The sequence below is a fragment of the Hypomesus nipponensis genome, chromosome 14 (genome assembly GCF_054491055.1).
Source record: "Hypomesus nipponensis isolate SF chromosome 14, ASM5449105v1, whole genome shotgun sequence".
In the NCBI taxonomy this organism is placed as follows: Eukaryota; Metazoa; Chordata; class Actinopteri; order Osmeriformes; family Osmeridae; genus Hypomesus; species Hypomesus nipponensis.
The window spans coordinates 11,664,328-11,681,323 of NC_140374.1; the positions used below are offsets into that span (position 1 = coordinate 11,664,328).

Genomic DNA, 16,996 nt, shown 5'->3' on the forward strand with positions numbered 1-16,996 from the left:
CACACGTCTGAATTGTTTCCATTTTCCTGTGTTGCCTCACAACCCAACCCCCCACAACACCACCCCCCCCCCGCCCACCACCACCTCTTCACCACCTTCTAGATCAAAGCTATAGCTTGGGGGGGTAGAATGACCAAGAGCTACCGGTCCACACAAATAAGCATTCCACTCGGCTCCTTTACATCATGATGTTAGCATATGCCAACCACATGGCTGGCATGGAACAAAACGTACAGTGTCCACTGGCTATTGTTTGAAGAAGGTTCAAAGCGAGACTGTGTGGAGACGGACTGCAGCGTGGAAGCAACCCATTAACGTCTCTCATACATACCTCTCTAAAAACTTGACAGTGTCAGCCAACATCTTCAGGCTGTCTACCCCCCATACTGTACACACACACACACACACACAGAGAGACATGCACAGAATCACATGTCTCTGGATGATGATTTAACAGAACTGTGTGGCCCTTCACTAAATGAAGAACCCACTAAACTATACTTTACCATAGAGGGTTGAGAAAAAACTGGGTGAAATGCTGTTGGACGTTTTCCTCTCCAGTCAGAAGTAAACTTTGTAAGACTGTAGAGTGGCTTCTTTTTTTTTAAACACAAACTGGTTCTCAGTACAGCCATTCTTTTGTACTTTTTAGCCCCAAAGAACGGAGAGGAGTAGACATTTTAGCAGTGAGAACTCATGCAGTGAAATGTTATACAATATAATGCATTTTTAAAGACAATTGGAAAATCATCCCATGATAGCACAGAAACACATTCCATTTGGAGTTATATACATACAAATACCAATCACAATTTGGGGTTAAGGCTGTGAATATACACTCGCCCATAACATTTTATGCATATGGTGCAGGACATGTAGCTAAAGATACTTGGGTTAGCACCTATGACACTTACTAGCAAAAAGCAGTGTTTGTTATATGTATTTTTCTTTTGTCTGCTAAACGAACTTCGGCCTAGAACCTTCCTTCCTGAAGAGAAAGAGGACTTCTGTGATGACAGCTTTCGGATTCCACTACCTTTTGTTAAAATCCCATAATCTCAACGTTTGAGGATTTTCTGATCCCCCTCCCTCTTTCTGACTTTTACGCTGCTGAAGGGCGCTCGCTCACCCGCCGACTCCAAAACTTGCACTCTTTTATTATCTTTCTTTCCCTTTCCTTAAGCCTCTCGACAAGGCTATCCAGCAGCAGCATAGGCAAATGTGCACGGGGGCCCCTCAAAAACACTAGCAAATCAATCAGGGCGGGTTTGCCCTTCTGGAGCAACAAGCTCCCATCCCAAACAGTCATCCGTCATGTCTTGCTTCTGGTTGTCCTCTCGCCTGTTTTCACACCATTTCTCTCACTCCCCAGCTAACGTGGTGACTTATTATGTTTTCCACCAACTTGATTCCCCTTGTTGTTTGCACTCTCACTCGCCTGCCTGTGAGTTACGATTCCCCTTCCCCGATTTTCCATCTCGATAGCTGGAGAATTAGCTCCAAATGTCTGGCAAAGAGTCAGAGTGAGAGAGAGAGAGAGAGAGAGAGAGAGAGAGAGAGAAAGAGAGAGAGAGAGAGAGAGAGAGAGAGAGAGAGAGAGAGAGAGAGAGAGAGAGAGAGAGAGAGAGAGAGAGAGAGAGAGAGAGAGAGAGAGAGACAGATAGAGGGAGAGAGAGAGAGAGAGAGAGAGAGAGAGAGAGAGAGAGAGAGAGAGAGAGAGAGAGAGAGAGAGCAACAAGAGAGTACCAGAGAGAACCAGAGAGAACCAGAGAGAACTAGAGAGGACTAGAACTACTTTTGGTCTTTTGATCCGTATACTCTTTCAGTAGGTGTCTGCCAGTTGTTTTCGTTCCGACTTAGAAACATCTGTCCTATTGAAACAGAGGGGGTGCTGGCTGCACGCAGAGAGTCTCATATTAACATGGAAGAACATTGTCCCGTTCTCACACCAGCTCTGTAGAAGACGTGCAGTACAGGGTAAAATTAAAACAGCTGCTTAGTCTGTGTGGGGCTAAATGGTCCCCAGACTTGTCATCATCCTATGTATCTGCAAATTATCCGGTCTAACCCTGCTCTTGCACTCATGTCTGGACAGACTAAACACAACAACCCATAAGTCACTACAGCAGAAAGAAAATACAGGATCATGTCCTTGCATCAGATTTTGTGTCATGCACCACACACACCAGCTTAGCATGGGCGCTTCTTTCCCGTTACTAAATCAAACCAAACACTACAATTTGTCAATGTATCGATAAGAAAACCAAAAGCAGCTGTAAGTACAATGTCAACCATGAACAAAACATGTGACAGAGTCTGCTGAACGGTGAAGATGCTAAAAATAATAAATAAAAAAAGACCCTATAAAACATTAAGTGACGAGTAACCTCTTGTGCAAATCATATTGATGATGTCTATTGGAGGAAAATCTTTGACCCAGGAAATGAAATATCTCATATTCTATTATAGAAATGAAACTAAAGTCAAAGCATTTCCCAAAAGGGTGATATAGTACATACAGTATGGCTGTGCAACCCCAACTCACCTTACAGGCTTTCACAAGGTCACCTTAGAGCAGGGGTGTCAAACTCCGGTCCTCGAGGGCCGCTGTCCTGCATGTTTTAGATGTTTCCCTGCTCCAACACACCTGATTCAATTAAATGGGTTGTTATAACGACCATTCATTAGAATCAGGTGAGCTGGATCAGGGAAACATCTAAAACATGCAGGACAGCGGCCCTCGAGGACCAGAGTTTGACACCCCTGCCTTAGAGGATGTGGCACCTTCAGTAACACTATCGGGACTGGCAATATAATGTGCTTGAAAGTGTCTGCTCCTATCAGTTCACTTCTTAGAAGCTTTAGTATGAAGTGCTGAAGGCATAGTTAAAGCAGAGTGCTTTGACGTCCTCCATCACAAATAGGTTTTCAGACGACTTCAGAAGATGTATTTGACATTTTCAAGGATTCCAACTTGAGTTTCCCTGAGTTTCCCTGACCAAGCTCAACTGAACGAGTGGAAACAACAGAGCACAAGGTGCGATTATTTGAACCTCCTATTTCCAGTAAGGTAGATATGCTGATATTCCCTCACCTGCAGGCTGGGACAGTGGACAAACATGGCCCACTGTGTGAACATAAACTCCAACAGAAGTGATGGATGACCTGTGTGTCAGGGTGTTGCTATGTGATGCTACCTAGGAGACATCCCACTGTGTCCGACACACGTCCAGACCCTCTGTCTCCCCTGTCATCACACACACACACACTCAGCCCTCCATGGGCAAACGACCACATGTACACCACAGATGGTCGTGGTTGGCTGGAATGTGGTGCAGTTTGGTGTCGCTACGTGCAGACTGAACAGAGGGATCCTCCAGCACAAGCCGTCCAGTGTGATCCTCAGCAAGTAGCCCCAACCAATGTCACACCACTCCTGCCTCCCGTCTCCAATGGCAAACAGGATCGAGGGGAAAAACGGGGAGTGAGAGAAGGAAAGAGCGATCAAGCATCTTTCCAGGAAGGGCCTAACAGGGCCGGGGGCCCTGAAAAACAAGGCTAATTTGAAGGTCGTTTAAAGAGCGCCAGGCGATGCAGCTCAGGGGGGGGGCTGTGAGTGGGGCGCAGGGGGAGCGGTAGGGGGAGCGCAGCGCTGAGGCAGGCGCTCCGGTGCTCTCCCCGGTGCTCTTCATCAATCTCCCCGGTCCGCCGAGAGCCTCCTCTGACCCACATAGCAGCCTGCGGTGAAGGGGGGGCTTTCTTCCATTATTGATACCCCTGCATCACACACCCCCCACTTACCTCCACCAGCACAGCAGAGGAGCCCCAAAGGTCAAAGAACCACGGGCAGACATTTAGCCTCTCACTCACCATCACAAAGTAGGTGACAAAAGTCCCCCTTTGAGATCGCTATTGTATACAAAGCATAGTTCCCGGTAACTCAAACAGTCGCAGCCTACTAACAGCAAGGGAAATATGTGCATTTATGATGTGAGCCAACTTCACAGATACTGCAGCATCTCAGCAGTTCATTCAAGGTCAGAGCAACAGGCAAGAGGGAATATGAACAACAGCTGTTTGTCTTCCATGTCTTCAAAGTGCATCGATTATGCTACGTGAAAACACACTTGTGAGTTTTCTCAAAAGAGTCTCTGTCTAGGCACTGGGCAAATTCATATTTCCTTGGTAACATCCCCTGCAGCCCTGCAGCTTGTGAGACATCAGAGGTCCAGTGTACCACTCATGTTGTTATGTAAACAGGTTGAGAAACTGTCAGGGAAGAACAAAACGAGAGATACTGATACAATATTTGCCTAAAAGGATTATTTTTTTACCCACTTGGTCAGGCTCCACACATTTGCACAACTGTGTTTATACAAACAGGTAAAACGCGTGTATGGTGTTGACGCTTGATGCCTCAGTGGTATTAACACAATAAACTGTGAATTCCTGCTCTCTGAGTGAGCGAAAGACCATTTCACACATTGCCTGGTGGTTTACACCGTGTTGAGTGGCTGGGCTAAAGAAGGGCTCCAGACCCGAATGAGAACTAGATCTAGCTTAACTTGGATACTGTGAGTGTGTGTGTTTGTGTGTGAATGCAGGTTTCTGAATGGAAGGGAGGGGTGCTGGGGGGTCCATGAGTCTCCAGAAATCTATAGGGTCATCCCACATTTTGTTTTTTCTTGGGGGGATCCTACAAAACCTTTTGTTTTTACATGTGACTTGTCAGTACGGCTTTACATTTTTCAAGAGTGAATGTCAGGTAGGCAAATCATACGTTATTGTAACCTAAATGTTCAAATTCCAAAGATAAGATTTCAAAACATTAAAAAGTGGAAAAGATATGCTTAAGAAACAGTCTTTATAAACCGCTTTCTAAACCCTCCAAGAGTCATAGGTCCCTAAGAATGCTGTGTGTGCGTGTGTGTGTGTGCGTATTGTATGGGTGTGTGTGTGTCACACAGACACACTATCACACATTGTGCTTTGGCTGTTGCTACTGAACAGTCTCTGACAGAGCTAAGCTTAGAAACACTGCCATTGCTTGCCGACAAAACTCTCTAACACATATCTCTCTGTCACAACGCAGATACAACTGCATTTACAAAGCATTTACACACTGTCTGCGAATAAAACATGGTTATTGGTTTACTGTACCATTGTCTGAACAAAGACAGACAATATCACCTCCGAAGCTTTCCATAATCTTAGATTTTAACACTGAATAGGAGTATGAAGGAAGGCTTCAGCTCCGAAACAATGGGCTGTTTGTTCTTTGCATACGCTTCAAATTTAGGCCAAGGTTTGAAGAGGATAAAGACTAGTTTAAGCCACTGTAAGACTTGGCCATTGCAAAGAACAATTCACATTTGAATGAAGCAGAAAATGCAGGCATTATATGATGTTCGGAGGGCTGGAAAGGGAGCTTATCTTAACTATCATGTCATTACATATCCTACCCTTGGACAGCATGGCTTCATTCAAGATAGTGGCGCCCAGTGTTGGGCTTTGTCTCTTGTTCTGTACTGCTGGGTTACTTGCATAAACACTTTGATTAAAGTGCTGGGACAATTGACTTACTTCAGCATAGCAGCCTTTATCTGAACAGAGGCAGCAGTGAAGTATTAGCATACTTGCTGCGAGTCACTAGAAACACCTTTGTTGATGTGGTAAACCACTTATACATCCTAAACCCAAAAATGTGCTGCTCCAAAGTGTGGTTTCAGTACATTATAAAAATGAAAATATGGACTTGTGCTCAGACATACGGTATTGTAAAAGCCATGGGACAATACATCTGAATGCTGGAAATCTTTCCTCAAGCCTTGCCTCAATCAGTGACATCTTGTTCCACCTGAACTTCATTTTTATTTTAGATTAAGATTAATTTAGCAATCATTTGAAAGGCGAACTTGATCGCAGAGCTGTGTGGCCATACAGTCCTGCTATCATTTCAATGTTTCTGCAATACAGAAGCAAAGTTAGACATGGACAACACTTGAAGATGAATTCATATTGAATATCAGTCAAGTAGTGCATGTGCCTGTGTTTGACTAAAGCTCATGTATGGAATGACTACCCTGAACCAATGTGTTGTGGTTTAGGATAGGGCCCAGTGTGAAGGTCTGAAGGCTCATGTTTGTGGGTAAACTAACACAGGAAGTGGGGACAGCTGCAAAACGGAAAGTGAGGTGACATGTTTGTGGTTCATAGTGTGTCAACTGTGATCTGCATTGAAAAATGACTGAAATCGCATGATACTCACTCAATGTATATACATCAGGCCAAATAACAAGACTCTTATGCAAAGTTGGGCCCTAGTTTAAATAGTAGTCTGGCAAACAATAAACTCCATGTCTAAATTATAGATTAAATTGCTCCCGTTGGAGCTTGTTTCTATGATGGGTTGTTTATTACAAAATTCTAGATGACATATTAGAGCAGTGAGATAATTATGTGAAGAAACCTGGAGGAAATCAAAAACAAATAATCATCAGTGATGATATTAAAGGTGATCTAATCTATACAGGATGCATTGCAATTCATTTCATGAGAAAATGATGTGTTTAGAAGCGCTTTTCATCTCGGAGTCAGACCAATAAAAATACGTTGGTTGTCAAGCTGTTTGTGACTGTGACTCATACTGGAAGGGAGTTTTTGGAGGCTGTGTTAAGTCTGGTGGCCTGTAACCATGATGTAGGTGTGGCTGCAGAGTTCAGCGCACGACCACCACACCAGGTGAGAGGTGTTGGAGTAGTTTATGAGAACCAGATAAGAGGGTTTTTTTCATGAATACATATGCACACACACACACACAAACACACGCTCATAGAAATGTTTTTTAATTGTATTAGTTGTCAAGATAAGATGTCTAGATAAGTTCGGATTTATTTTGTTTTGAATGTTTTTTTTCAGAGATTATTCAATTTCATTTTTATTTTACTCACAGTGGTTAAAGTTTATTGGGTTTGTAAACATATTTTTTACACATTTAACAAATGTATTAAATGGACTGAGACATTTGATTACTTCTGAAGGCCAAAACACACGTCTGTGTTATTTTTTGCAGCTGGGTGATGGGCGATGAAGTTGGCAGTTCTGTCATGTACAATAAGCAGAAAGGATAAGTGCTTGAAGGGAGTTTGTCATTGCAGGGTGTCTCAAAGGACCTAGTTTATACATTAAGCATGTTGGAGCTTTAATTTCACTGTACTACAAACTACACTACAATCTGCAATAAGTTAACATTTGCATGTGTATTCATTTATGCTGTTATCTAAGGCAACGCACAGATAGTTCACGTCGAAAGTACAGTAGAAGATCAAAGATAAAAAGTGCTAAACAATAATTCAAAAAGGAATTTACAGAGCTGGTTATCCATGAGATGATGCCTCTGCGGGCGGCCCAGAGTGCAGCCCTTGCAACACCTACCATATGAGGAGACACGTCAAGGCTCTGGGGGTTGAACACAGCTCTGCAGATCATTCTCGCGCACTACACCAAGATCCAACTTTGGCCTGGAGAACAAATTCACTGCAAACTCCCTTCTCCCTGCACACATTATAATGTACATGGAGCTCAGCTGCCATTAGGTTTGCACCTCGTCAATGGTAAACTAACACAGTGACACACACACACACACACACACACACACACAACAGGACTGCTACACTCCTCTGTCACTGCCTGCTGTGAAAACAACCACTCCTCTCCCCTCCTCCCCCCATTCCCTTCTCTCATTCCCTCTCCCTCTCTCTCCCTTGGACGCCAGCCTGACATACCAGACCTTGTTCGTTAGCGCATATTTTTACCCGCCGTTACTAAATTAGGAAGCCAGAAAGAGCAAACTGAGGGTGGCTGCCAAGGCAGCAGAAGAAGGGTCTGCTTAGGCCTGGCTTTGCTGAGGGCCTATGCCAGCCCTGCCAGCTTCATTAAGAGCCACTTGGGTTTCAGAAATAGAAGGCCATCAGGGACTGGGCCAAACAGGACCCTGAAAGCCAGGCCAAAAACTCATGTGGGACAAACAAACAAACAAGCTTGCTGTCTCATGCACTGCCAGAATCAACCGGCAGTGGCCACCCTGAGGAGCTATCTTAAGTTTCCTTGGGCAGTCCTGTAAACAAGGTGTGCGCTGCCACAAGTTTTAAATTGGTGACAGGGCCAAAACTATCAACCTGGTAGGAATTAATTAACCTACGCTCTCCAGAGACCAATATTCTTAATGTGGCCACAGGGACTTAACTTTTTGCTATTTGGCATTAATTGTAGGCTACGCACCAGGGTTGGACTGGCCGTCAGAGGAGTTGGGAGATTTCCCCAACGGCCGGTCAAACGGCCGCTGCATGAAACACAGACTGGGCCAGTCTGTGTTTCAAAGTCCCGGGCCGTTTCTCAGTCCCAGTCCAGACCTGCTACACACAGATGTGAAATAGGATATTTATACAAGATCATTTACATTTCCCCTTCCCTCATTTCAAAACATGAGCAAACTGAAGAGGATATTTTTTAGCATGCCACAGTACAGGGATCAGTGGCCCTTGCTGAAGCAGTGGATTAGTCAATCTCTGTACTGTCTCACCTGGACATGATAAGACAAGACAATTTGTCCTCAAACTTGGGATTTGCTGAATTGTTGGTTTCCCAAACCTCCATGATGAAAAGAGACACATGTGAGAGCCTAGAGAATTGAATGGCGTGTGAGATTTCACCAATATTTCGGCGTGTGTTTGTCCTGATTGTGACCAGCTGTGAAGCCACAAAGTTTTTAAGGCAGCTGTAGTAAAAGTGATGTCTTGGATTATACTGACATCTGCTGGACAAAAGGATGCACGCCTCGAGCTCTGATCCTGCAGTGGCTGGAGAAAAAAAAAATAGATTTGGCATACCAAAATACCAGAATCACTATCCCTCCATATCCTGTCGTAAAATGTGCTTAGTGCTCGATCATAAATCTTTCCCAGTTGAAAACATGGCAATGGTGCAGAACCAAACTGCATGTAAAAACAGATTTATTTGTCACAAGAAATCTTGTTCAAGGGATGTAGATTAGCATTGCACCCGAAACATACCGAAACATATAGGATACACACACACACAAATACACACCAAAAGACACAGTGGAGCGAACAATGATGAATAAGGAATAAAGGACGTACACTACGGTATATGGGCAAATGTATTGGGCTCACCTACACATTACACCTACAGGACCTTTTATGACATTGTATTCTAAATCCATAGGCAATAAGTCATTCTGGATAAGAGCATCTGCTAAATGACTAAAATGTAAATGTAATGTCACTAATAACAGCTGCCTCTCTACTGGAAAGGCTGTCAGTGATATTTTGGAGTGTGTGGAGTGTGGGACTTAGTGCCCATTCAGCCACAAGAGCAGGGAGTTTGGGCGCTGTTACTGGGTGATTCCACCTGGCTTTCAGATGGCTTTAGAAATAGTCCCAAATGTGTTTGATGGTGTTTAGGTCAGGGATCCGTGCAGGCCAATCAGGTTTTTCCACACCAAACTCAACAAAACATTTCTGTATAGACCTCACTTTGTTCATTGAGTTCAAATCAAGCCACATGGAGGCTGTTTTTGTGGTTTTGGGATAGAGACTTACTTCTACTGATGGATTTATTTATGTTGACTCATAAAATATTACTTTAGACAATTTTTTGCGTGAAACTTTGCGGCTACATTTTCGGTAAAGGCCCTTTCCTGTTTTGGCTTGATTATGCACCTATGCACAATGCAAGGTCCATAAAGAAAAGTTTTGTTGAGATTGGTGTGGAAAAACTTGACTCTTGTTGGTAAGAGTTACTGTAAAAAAGCAAGCTTTGATCAAATGTCTAGATCTAAAAATGAAAATTTTCCTTTCTGTGTGGGACCACAGCAGGTTGGTCTTATATCCTCACAGTCCAAGATACAGTAATGTGAAACTGTGTAATCTGTCTTTTATAATACTGTAGCATATTACTGTAATTTCAGCACTTCTAAGGCCGATTTGAAACATGTATCTTGCATTGTTTGCTGTTGGATGAACTGATGGTTAAAAGTACTAAACTGAAAGAAGATCATACTGTTGTGTTTTGGTGATTAAACCAAATGTTCCCATTACATATGACAATGATCTTGTGTTTGAAACAATGATTACGTGGACTGAAAACATGCAACTGACTGAAAGCATTCCATCAAGTTTTGAAAGAACGACTAGTTGCGTTACAAGTGTGATCACTTTGGATCTTTGTACACCTTACTTGTGAAAATATCCATTAAATCAACCCATTAAATCATTCACATTAGAAGCCAGCAGACCAATTTAGCCCTTTCCCAAGTGCTCTTGAATGATCCTATCCAAATGAGGGATTATTTGAGCTGTTGACTCATACAATGAAACCAGAAGATATACAGTCTATCTCAATGCCATGAACTTCTCTGTGTGTGTTTGTCTGTATTCTATTGAATTGGGTTTTAGGGCAGCAAGTATCTCATGATTGGGATGGTGCTCGGGACCCACTGTCCTGCATGTGTTAGATGTTCCCTGGTCCAACACACCTGATGTGAAATTAAATGATGATGATGATGTTTGTTATCAGGCTTCTCCTGAGCTTCAACCCATTCATTAGACTCAGGTGTGTTGGAGCAGGGAAACAGGCAGGACAGTGGGACCCAAGAACCAGGGTTGAGAAAAATACTGACTTAGAGTCTGTTCTTGTTACAGCAGGGTAGTAAAATAGTAATTTCTAGTGTTTTCTGTATCTTCTGTGTATTTTTGTATTCAGCTTTTTAATTTAAATGATTGCGGGTGGGGCTCTCCAAGTTCACAAGGGGTTTTGCACAGACACATCATGAGCTATTTTGATGCCACAACCATCAATGTTTAAAATGTATGGTGACTCCTATCAGCTGTTATCATACCAGTTGACAGGTTCATTGTGTTTACTGATGAGACAAAAGATAGAGAGGCAAAACAGCTTGGTATTAGTAGTATTGATAATTGTTATATTGGTCTATTGGACCATTGATTGACAGTTTCAGGGAGAAACTTGCCTATGTTTGATGATGTCACAATAAGGGTCCATGATGACTTCATCATACCAGATATCTTGGATTACAGTTGAATGTTTGTGCATGACTTTTATAGATTTCTACCGCGATCTGTACAATTTAACAAGCAGGATGCTAACCTGAATCTGTAACTACCTTTTTCATGTACTCTTGTTATTTTTGCCACAGATATTTAGGAGTTGTGCTCAAAAATCGATTCATTATTGATTCGATATTTAAAATAAGTTCCAGAAGTGGAAATCATCCTTCGGTAGGTGAATTCGTTTGTGTAATTTGCGTTACTCTACTGATTCGAAGGAGCGATTCTTGTCAGACAACTTTTCTGATTATGATTCAGCAACGTTTGAACTTTTTCGTTACTCTAAAGGCTAGGTGTTACGGTTGCAAGATCTGGTTTCAAATGATTGCTAATTAGGCCCAGCCTTTTTTTGAATCAAACTTCATTTTAGTCATTTAGCAGACGCTCTTATCCAGAGCGACTTGCTTTCAGGTAGGCCTACAAGACCAGAAAAGTATGCATGCCGGCAATATATTGTAGAAAAATACTACAGTTATTTTGCTTGAGAGAATCGTGTGCTGTTTATTACTAACCAACTCACACCCTGAAAATCCTAAGTAAAAATGAAACACCTTTTCAGAAGTCCAGTATAAATAAGTTTCAGTGACTTTTTTGGGCACTTCTGGACATGCCGTAAACCAAGTAATTTTCTTACTTGAAGATACATGTGCTGTGTTTTTGCCATGAAATAGCCAAAAACATCGGAGAATTAAATGTCCAGCGGGCGAATCAGAATTTTGTCACAATAGCTGATGTCATAAAGCCATGTGTCATTTCTAATGTGTCATATCTGTTGGTCATAATGAGTAAAAAATAACTATAAAAGTCAATGTCAACACTGAAGTCACTTTCTTTTCCAATCAGAACAGAGAACATGAACGGATTTCCAGCAAAGAAGCGGATGGATAAGAAAAAGAAAGAACGGACACCGGCGGTAAAAAGCGGGCCCCAGATACTGGCGGAACAGAGATGGTTCCGGAAGATGCAGGCAGCACAAAAGGATGCTGAAACGATGCTTAAAATTAAAAGGTGGATAGACCTAAAAAACAAATTAAATAAGCCGCCTGAAAAAAGGCTGGCAGAGCTACGGGAGGCAGAAAAAAGGCTGGAAGAAGACCGTCAGGACATTCAGAGGCAGGAGAGGTTGAGAGAGTGGATGCAGAAGGAGCGAGAGCTGTGGGAGGCAGACCAGAGACAGAAAGAACAGGAGCTCAACTCCAAGAAAAAACTGCAGGAGACCAAGACACCTCAGACACAGGTGCCTAAGTCTCCTACCATCTTGGAGGAGTTGAAGATGTTGGATGAACTGCTTGAGGAGGTAAGCATATCATTTGTTTTTTACTTTAGAAAAGTATCTTTTGTGTTGGGTATTCCATTACAGTGCTAACAATTTTCTTGTCTCCAAAACAGATGGCAGATATCAAACTGCCTTCAATGTCCCCCATCCATCAGCCAGTCTATCCAACCCCCACACCCCTCCCAATGGGTAAAGATGGAGCATACTTGGGCCTCACCACCACTAAACCCATGGACGCTCAGGCCAGGCACCCCCACAGGGTCAAGCCTCTCACCTGCACACTTTTTCCAGAGGACACTCAAATCGACACCCACCCCTTGGCCAACCAGGAGGAAGGATTAGAGAGTGGAATGGCGAAGATGCAAGTACTGGAGGCATCTGTTGAGGAGAGTTCCAACAGTGCCATATTGATGAAAATGGAGAATGAGATAAAGGCTGAGGAGGGGAAAGCAGCAAAGAAAGAGAGGGAGTTCATAGAAAAGCAAAAGAAAGCAGAAAAGCTGGTGCAGGAGAAGATGGAGAAGAAACAGAGGAAGCAGCTGGAGCAGGCAGAAAAAAGAAACATGGAGATTCAAACCAAGCTGGAGAATGAGAGACGCAAAATGAAAGCTCTAGAAAGGAAAGAGAATCAAAGGTTAGCAGAAGAGCAAAGACAGGAATTGAAGAAGAAAGAAAAGGAAGAGAAAAAGGCAGAAAAAGGACAATTGGAAATGGTGTCTTCGCCAAAACGTGGCTTCTTCAAGAAGATAAAGAAGGCCTTTCATTTCCACTGATAAGAGAGACTTTCCATCTACGATAACACCAACCGTGACAAACATCAGAAGAAGAACCTTTTGAAACTCTGTGAAGAACCTTTATAGAAGTTGTGTTGTAGTAGTAGTAGTAGTAGTAGTAGTAGTAGTAGTAGTAGTAGTAGTAGTAGTAGTAGTAATAGTAGTAGTAGTAGTAGAAGAAGTAATAGTAGTAATAGTATTAGTATTAGTAGTAGTAGTAGTAGTAGTAGTAGTAGTAGTAGTAGTAGTAGTAGTAGTAGTATCAACGATAAAAACTATAATAATGGTGAAACAGCAGTTTCAAGCATGTTTTTATTTACATATCAGACTTTTGAGAAGTATACAACAATAATGATTCTGGGTTGATCATTTCTAATTTGCAAAAATAAATAGAAATCTCAATGAATACAAAATATTACATTATACATTCAGAGCAAGACATTTGCCATTTTAATTACCCCTATTGGTATTCATTTGACTTGATACCAACCATGCATTGCATAAAAATTAGTATTCTTTACATTCTTTGCAAATTTAACTCCAAAGATGAAATAGATCCCCATTAGGGCACCAACTCCCATTGAGATGTCCTCTACCTTCACAATGTCCTTTCCATCCATGTGAAGACAAATTTCACATTCAGCACTGAAGGGGTTCCCACTCACGAGCAGCACAGGGGTAGGAGCCCTTGCCATCTATGAAAAGCCCACAATAAATACAATACATCAATACATGACATTGACAATGTGGTTTTCAAGCACTCTCCACTTTATTGAACTGAATTGCAGAATGAGTCAGTCTGACTGTCAGTGCATCTGATTGGAAAGTTATCTGAACATAAATTATATTATTCACCCAAGTATATGCAAGTAAAAATACATCTCTTATACTATGTGAAATAATGTATTTGCAAGACTCTTAAGCAAAAGAAAATCCCACAAAAGCCACCAGGCATGATGGGAGTGGGATGTAATTCTGTACTCACCTATCAATGTGAACGACACCAAAGGAGTAATACACTCCAGATTTCCATTAAAACAAACAAAACACGACAGGCATACAAGAGCCCTACCTATGAATGACTATGAATGACTGGTGAGGCTCTTACCTTGTCAAGGACATACAGCCTGTCTGGATTTTCATGGAACAGGTAGGGGAGCAAGAGTATTGCAGCACAGACGGTGGAGAAAACACAACTTGATCAGTTACAGTCGTTTAAGTGCTCCAGTGTTTAATAGCGCTTTCTATTAATCAGTTTTATACTCATGGGAGAATGGCCATTTGTAGGCCACAAGCATCTGAGCATCAAGCAAGAGATGCTTGCAACAAAACAATATCTGCTATAAACAGGGCATTTTTGCAAGAGGTGGGCCCCTATAAACTATTCAAAATGTTATTGTATTTTTTTATATACAAAAATTAATCAATATAAGTTATCTGCCTGCATAATATTTTAAAGGGGCGATTGACTGGGTATTTGGGGTATTTCTAGTTTTTTGTCACAGAGCCATGTGAAAGGTTGGATATGGAAGCTGCAATCATGATACATTCACCTGGCTTGTTTTGAATGGGCTGCCGGGTTGTGTTTGAGTGTCTCCGCTATGAGGAGCTCCACAGCCTTCTCTCCCAGTCCCGTCTTCCACTTCATCACAGCATCTGCAATTAGAAGTCATGAAATTATTGTTAACACCAATTTAAACATTGAACGCTGCGTGTAAGCCTTAGTTCATGGCATCTCAAAATACTTACCCCTCTCTTTCGGTACTCCAGCACCTTAAGGCGCTCCTCAAGGTCTTGGAGTTCAGCCTGTGTTTGGGCCACCTGTAGGTCCACCACTGGCACCTCTTCAGTGTGTCTGCCCTGTTGTGGCCTGAATAGGAGAGCCTCTTGTTGGTTCTCCTCCAATGTCTCCATCTTCCGGAGCATAACCTGTAATGTGTCTGTCATTAAAGACAAGTAAAGCAAGTTTACAAGAGTTAGCATGATTGGCATACACTGTGGTTCGTCTAGATTAGCTGTTACATTGATGTAAATAACAAATGTTACCTTGAATGGTTGTATACAAAGCATTAGTATGACATTTGTTGTTTTGACAAATATGTATCCCTCCCACCATGATCAGAACAACTTATGTATGCCTTACAATGAGTTGGCAATGCTATTTAGAAGCTTTGAGTATTTTTTTGAGTGTCTTATATTTGCACTTGCCTGGCTGCCAGCTGTTTTCCTAGGCCCCCAATGGGTTCTCGTCCACCAGACCAGAGTTGGCACCTAGGGGTATGGGATCTGGTGATGCAAAAGTTTAAAGTCATGCTTTTGCTTCAAAACATAACCTTTGCTCTTGCTCATACAATTATTGTCACTGTAAACGGTCATTTATTACTTTACCATCATTTCCTAGGGACACTTTTCTAGGCCGTGTGACGGTGGTAGGATAATATCTACAGAAATGAAAGTGGAATGTAGGCCTAGTTTACAGTACGTACATAGTATTATTCTATTGATATTGATATTAAAGGAGTAGCATCGCACATATGTGATCGTTCGAAAGCAAGGCCCCACAGTAGCGTCGCACGTGTGATTCTGAACATTCCAACCGACTATTTTCCGATAGGCAAAAACTATATGACAGACGCTATAGTGGCTTCAAAATGTACAATTAGTAGGCCAACAAGTAACACTAGCAAGTAGTAGCATTGGTACGAGTATTATGTTAGGTTGCTAGGTAACGGAAGATAATTAAAGCTGTAGCTTCCGTTTGGGAAAAATAACTCACTCTGGTGGAAGCGTCGGAAATATTTAGAACTCACGCATCTAAAGGTTAAAACGAATAAACTTATCCAAAAACAGATGTCATGTTATGTACAAATTGGAAGAATTAATGACATTATACTTTTATAGACGCCATTGCTGTGCATGCCAAGACCGACCGTGAACCTGATCAGCCAAGCGCTAGCTCCAGAGTCTTTGACTTAAAGAGCCCAGTATTAGGCAATCAACTGCAACAACTACCAGTGTGACCGTACGTTTGCCTTTCATTACTTTCCCAAAGACCCTAGCGTAACCTTATGCACCTGCTAACTTTAACAGTTTTTGGTTAGGAAACGTAATTCCTTCTAGGAACGGCAGGTCCCAGCCATAGAAATCAGAATAATGATATGGATATGACACTCAATCAATTTGCTAAATTCATATATTTCATTGATAATTTAGCACTATTTGAGTAGCTATGAACTGTAACGTTGTAATGTGTAGAGTTAGCGTTAGTGCTACCCATATGAACTCATCACTTTATTCCTGTCACACTTAACCTAATGTAGAGAGTAATACAATTCATAAAGTCCTTGAACTTTCCTGTCAATATAAGTTCTTTGGATCACTTAGCGCTGCAGATGTGTACGGAAGTGAGAAATGGAAACGATTAGGCTACATTTGTTTTCCGGTTCAAACGCTGGGTGCTCCGCATAACCCCTATTCAGGGCTAAACAAACTATTTTGGGACAAGGTTTTCTAACAGTTCTGAACGTTTATTTTCACTGTTTCTTTTGAGGGTGATTTGTGAGACACTAAACTTTGATAATATGTATGCATTTTCAGTATTTCAACATAACTTTTTGGAGGGTTTAACCTAGCTAGCGAAATCCTAGCGTAGACGGGCATGGCTGATGTTTGAGTCGAAGATCCCTGTGCTGTTTGACCCTTGAGTCAAGGCTTGACACATTTGCGAGAACCATTTCACCGTACGGTTTTGAAAATCTGGGACAATGTAAAGCAGGATTTGCTATAAAGCTGTTGCTGAA

The 16,996-nt window shown here is 42.1% G+C and overlaps 1 protein-coding gene across 2 annotated transcripts; it reads left to right on the forward strand.

The window, feature by feature from the left end:
- Positions 1-11,150: 11,150 nt before the first annotated feature.
- On the forward strand, positions 11,151-13,458 carry LOC146258596 (uncharacterized). Of its 2 annotated transcripts, XM_084672795.1 has the most exons (3): positions 11,151-11,318; positions 11,991-12,444; positions 12,537-13,458. In XM_084672795.1, the coding sequence occupies exons 2-3, from the start codon at positions 12,001-12,003 to the stop codon at positions 13,194-13,196; spliced, it is 1,104 nt and encodes a 367-aa protein (XP_084528921.1). In that variant the 5' UTR covers positions 11,151-11,318; positions 11,991-12,000; the 3' UTR covers positions 13,197-13,458. The 2 variants fall into 2 exon arrangements, with proteins under 2 accessions (XP_084528921.1, XP_084528920.1); XM_084672794.1 differs by lacking the exon at positions 11,151-11,318 and having other exon boundaries at positions 11,956-12,444.
- Positions 13,459-16,996: the final 3,538 nt, after the last annotated feature.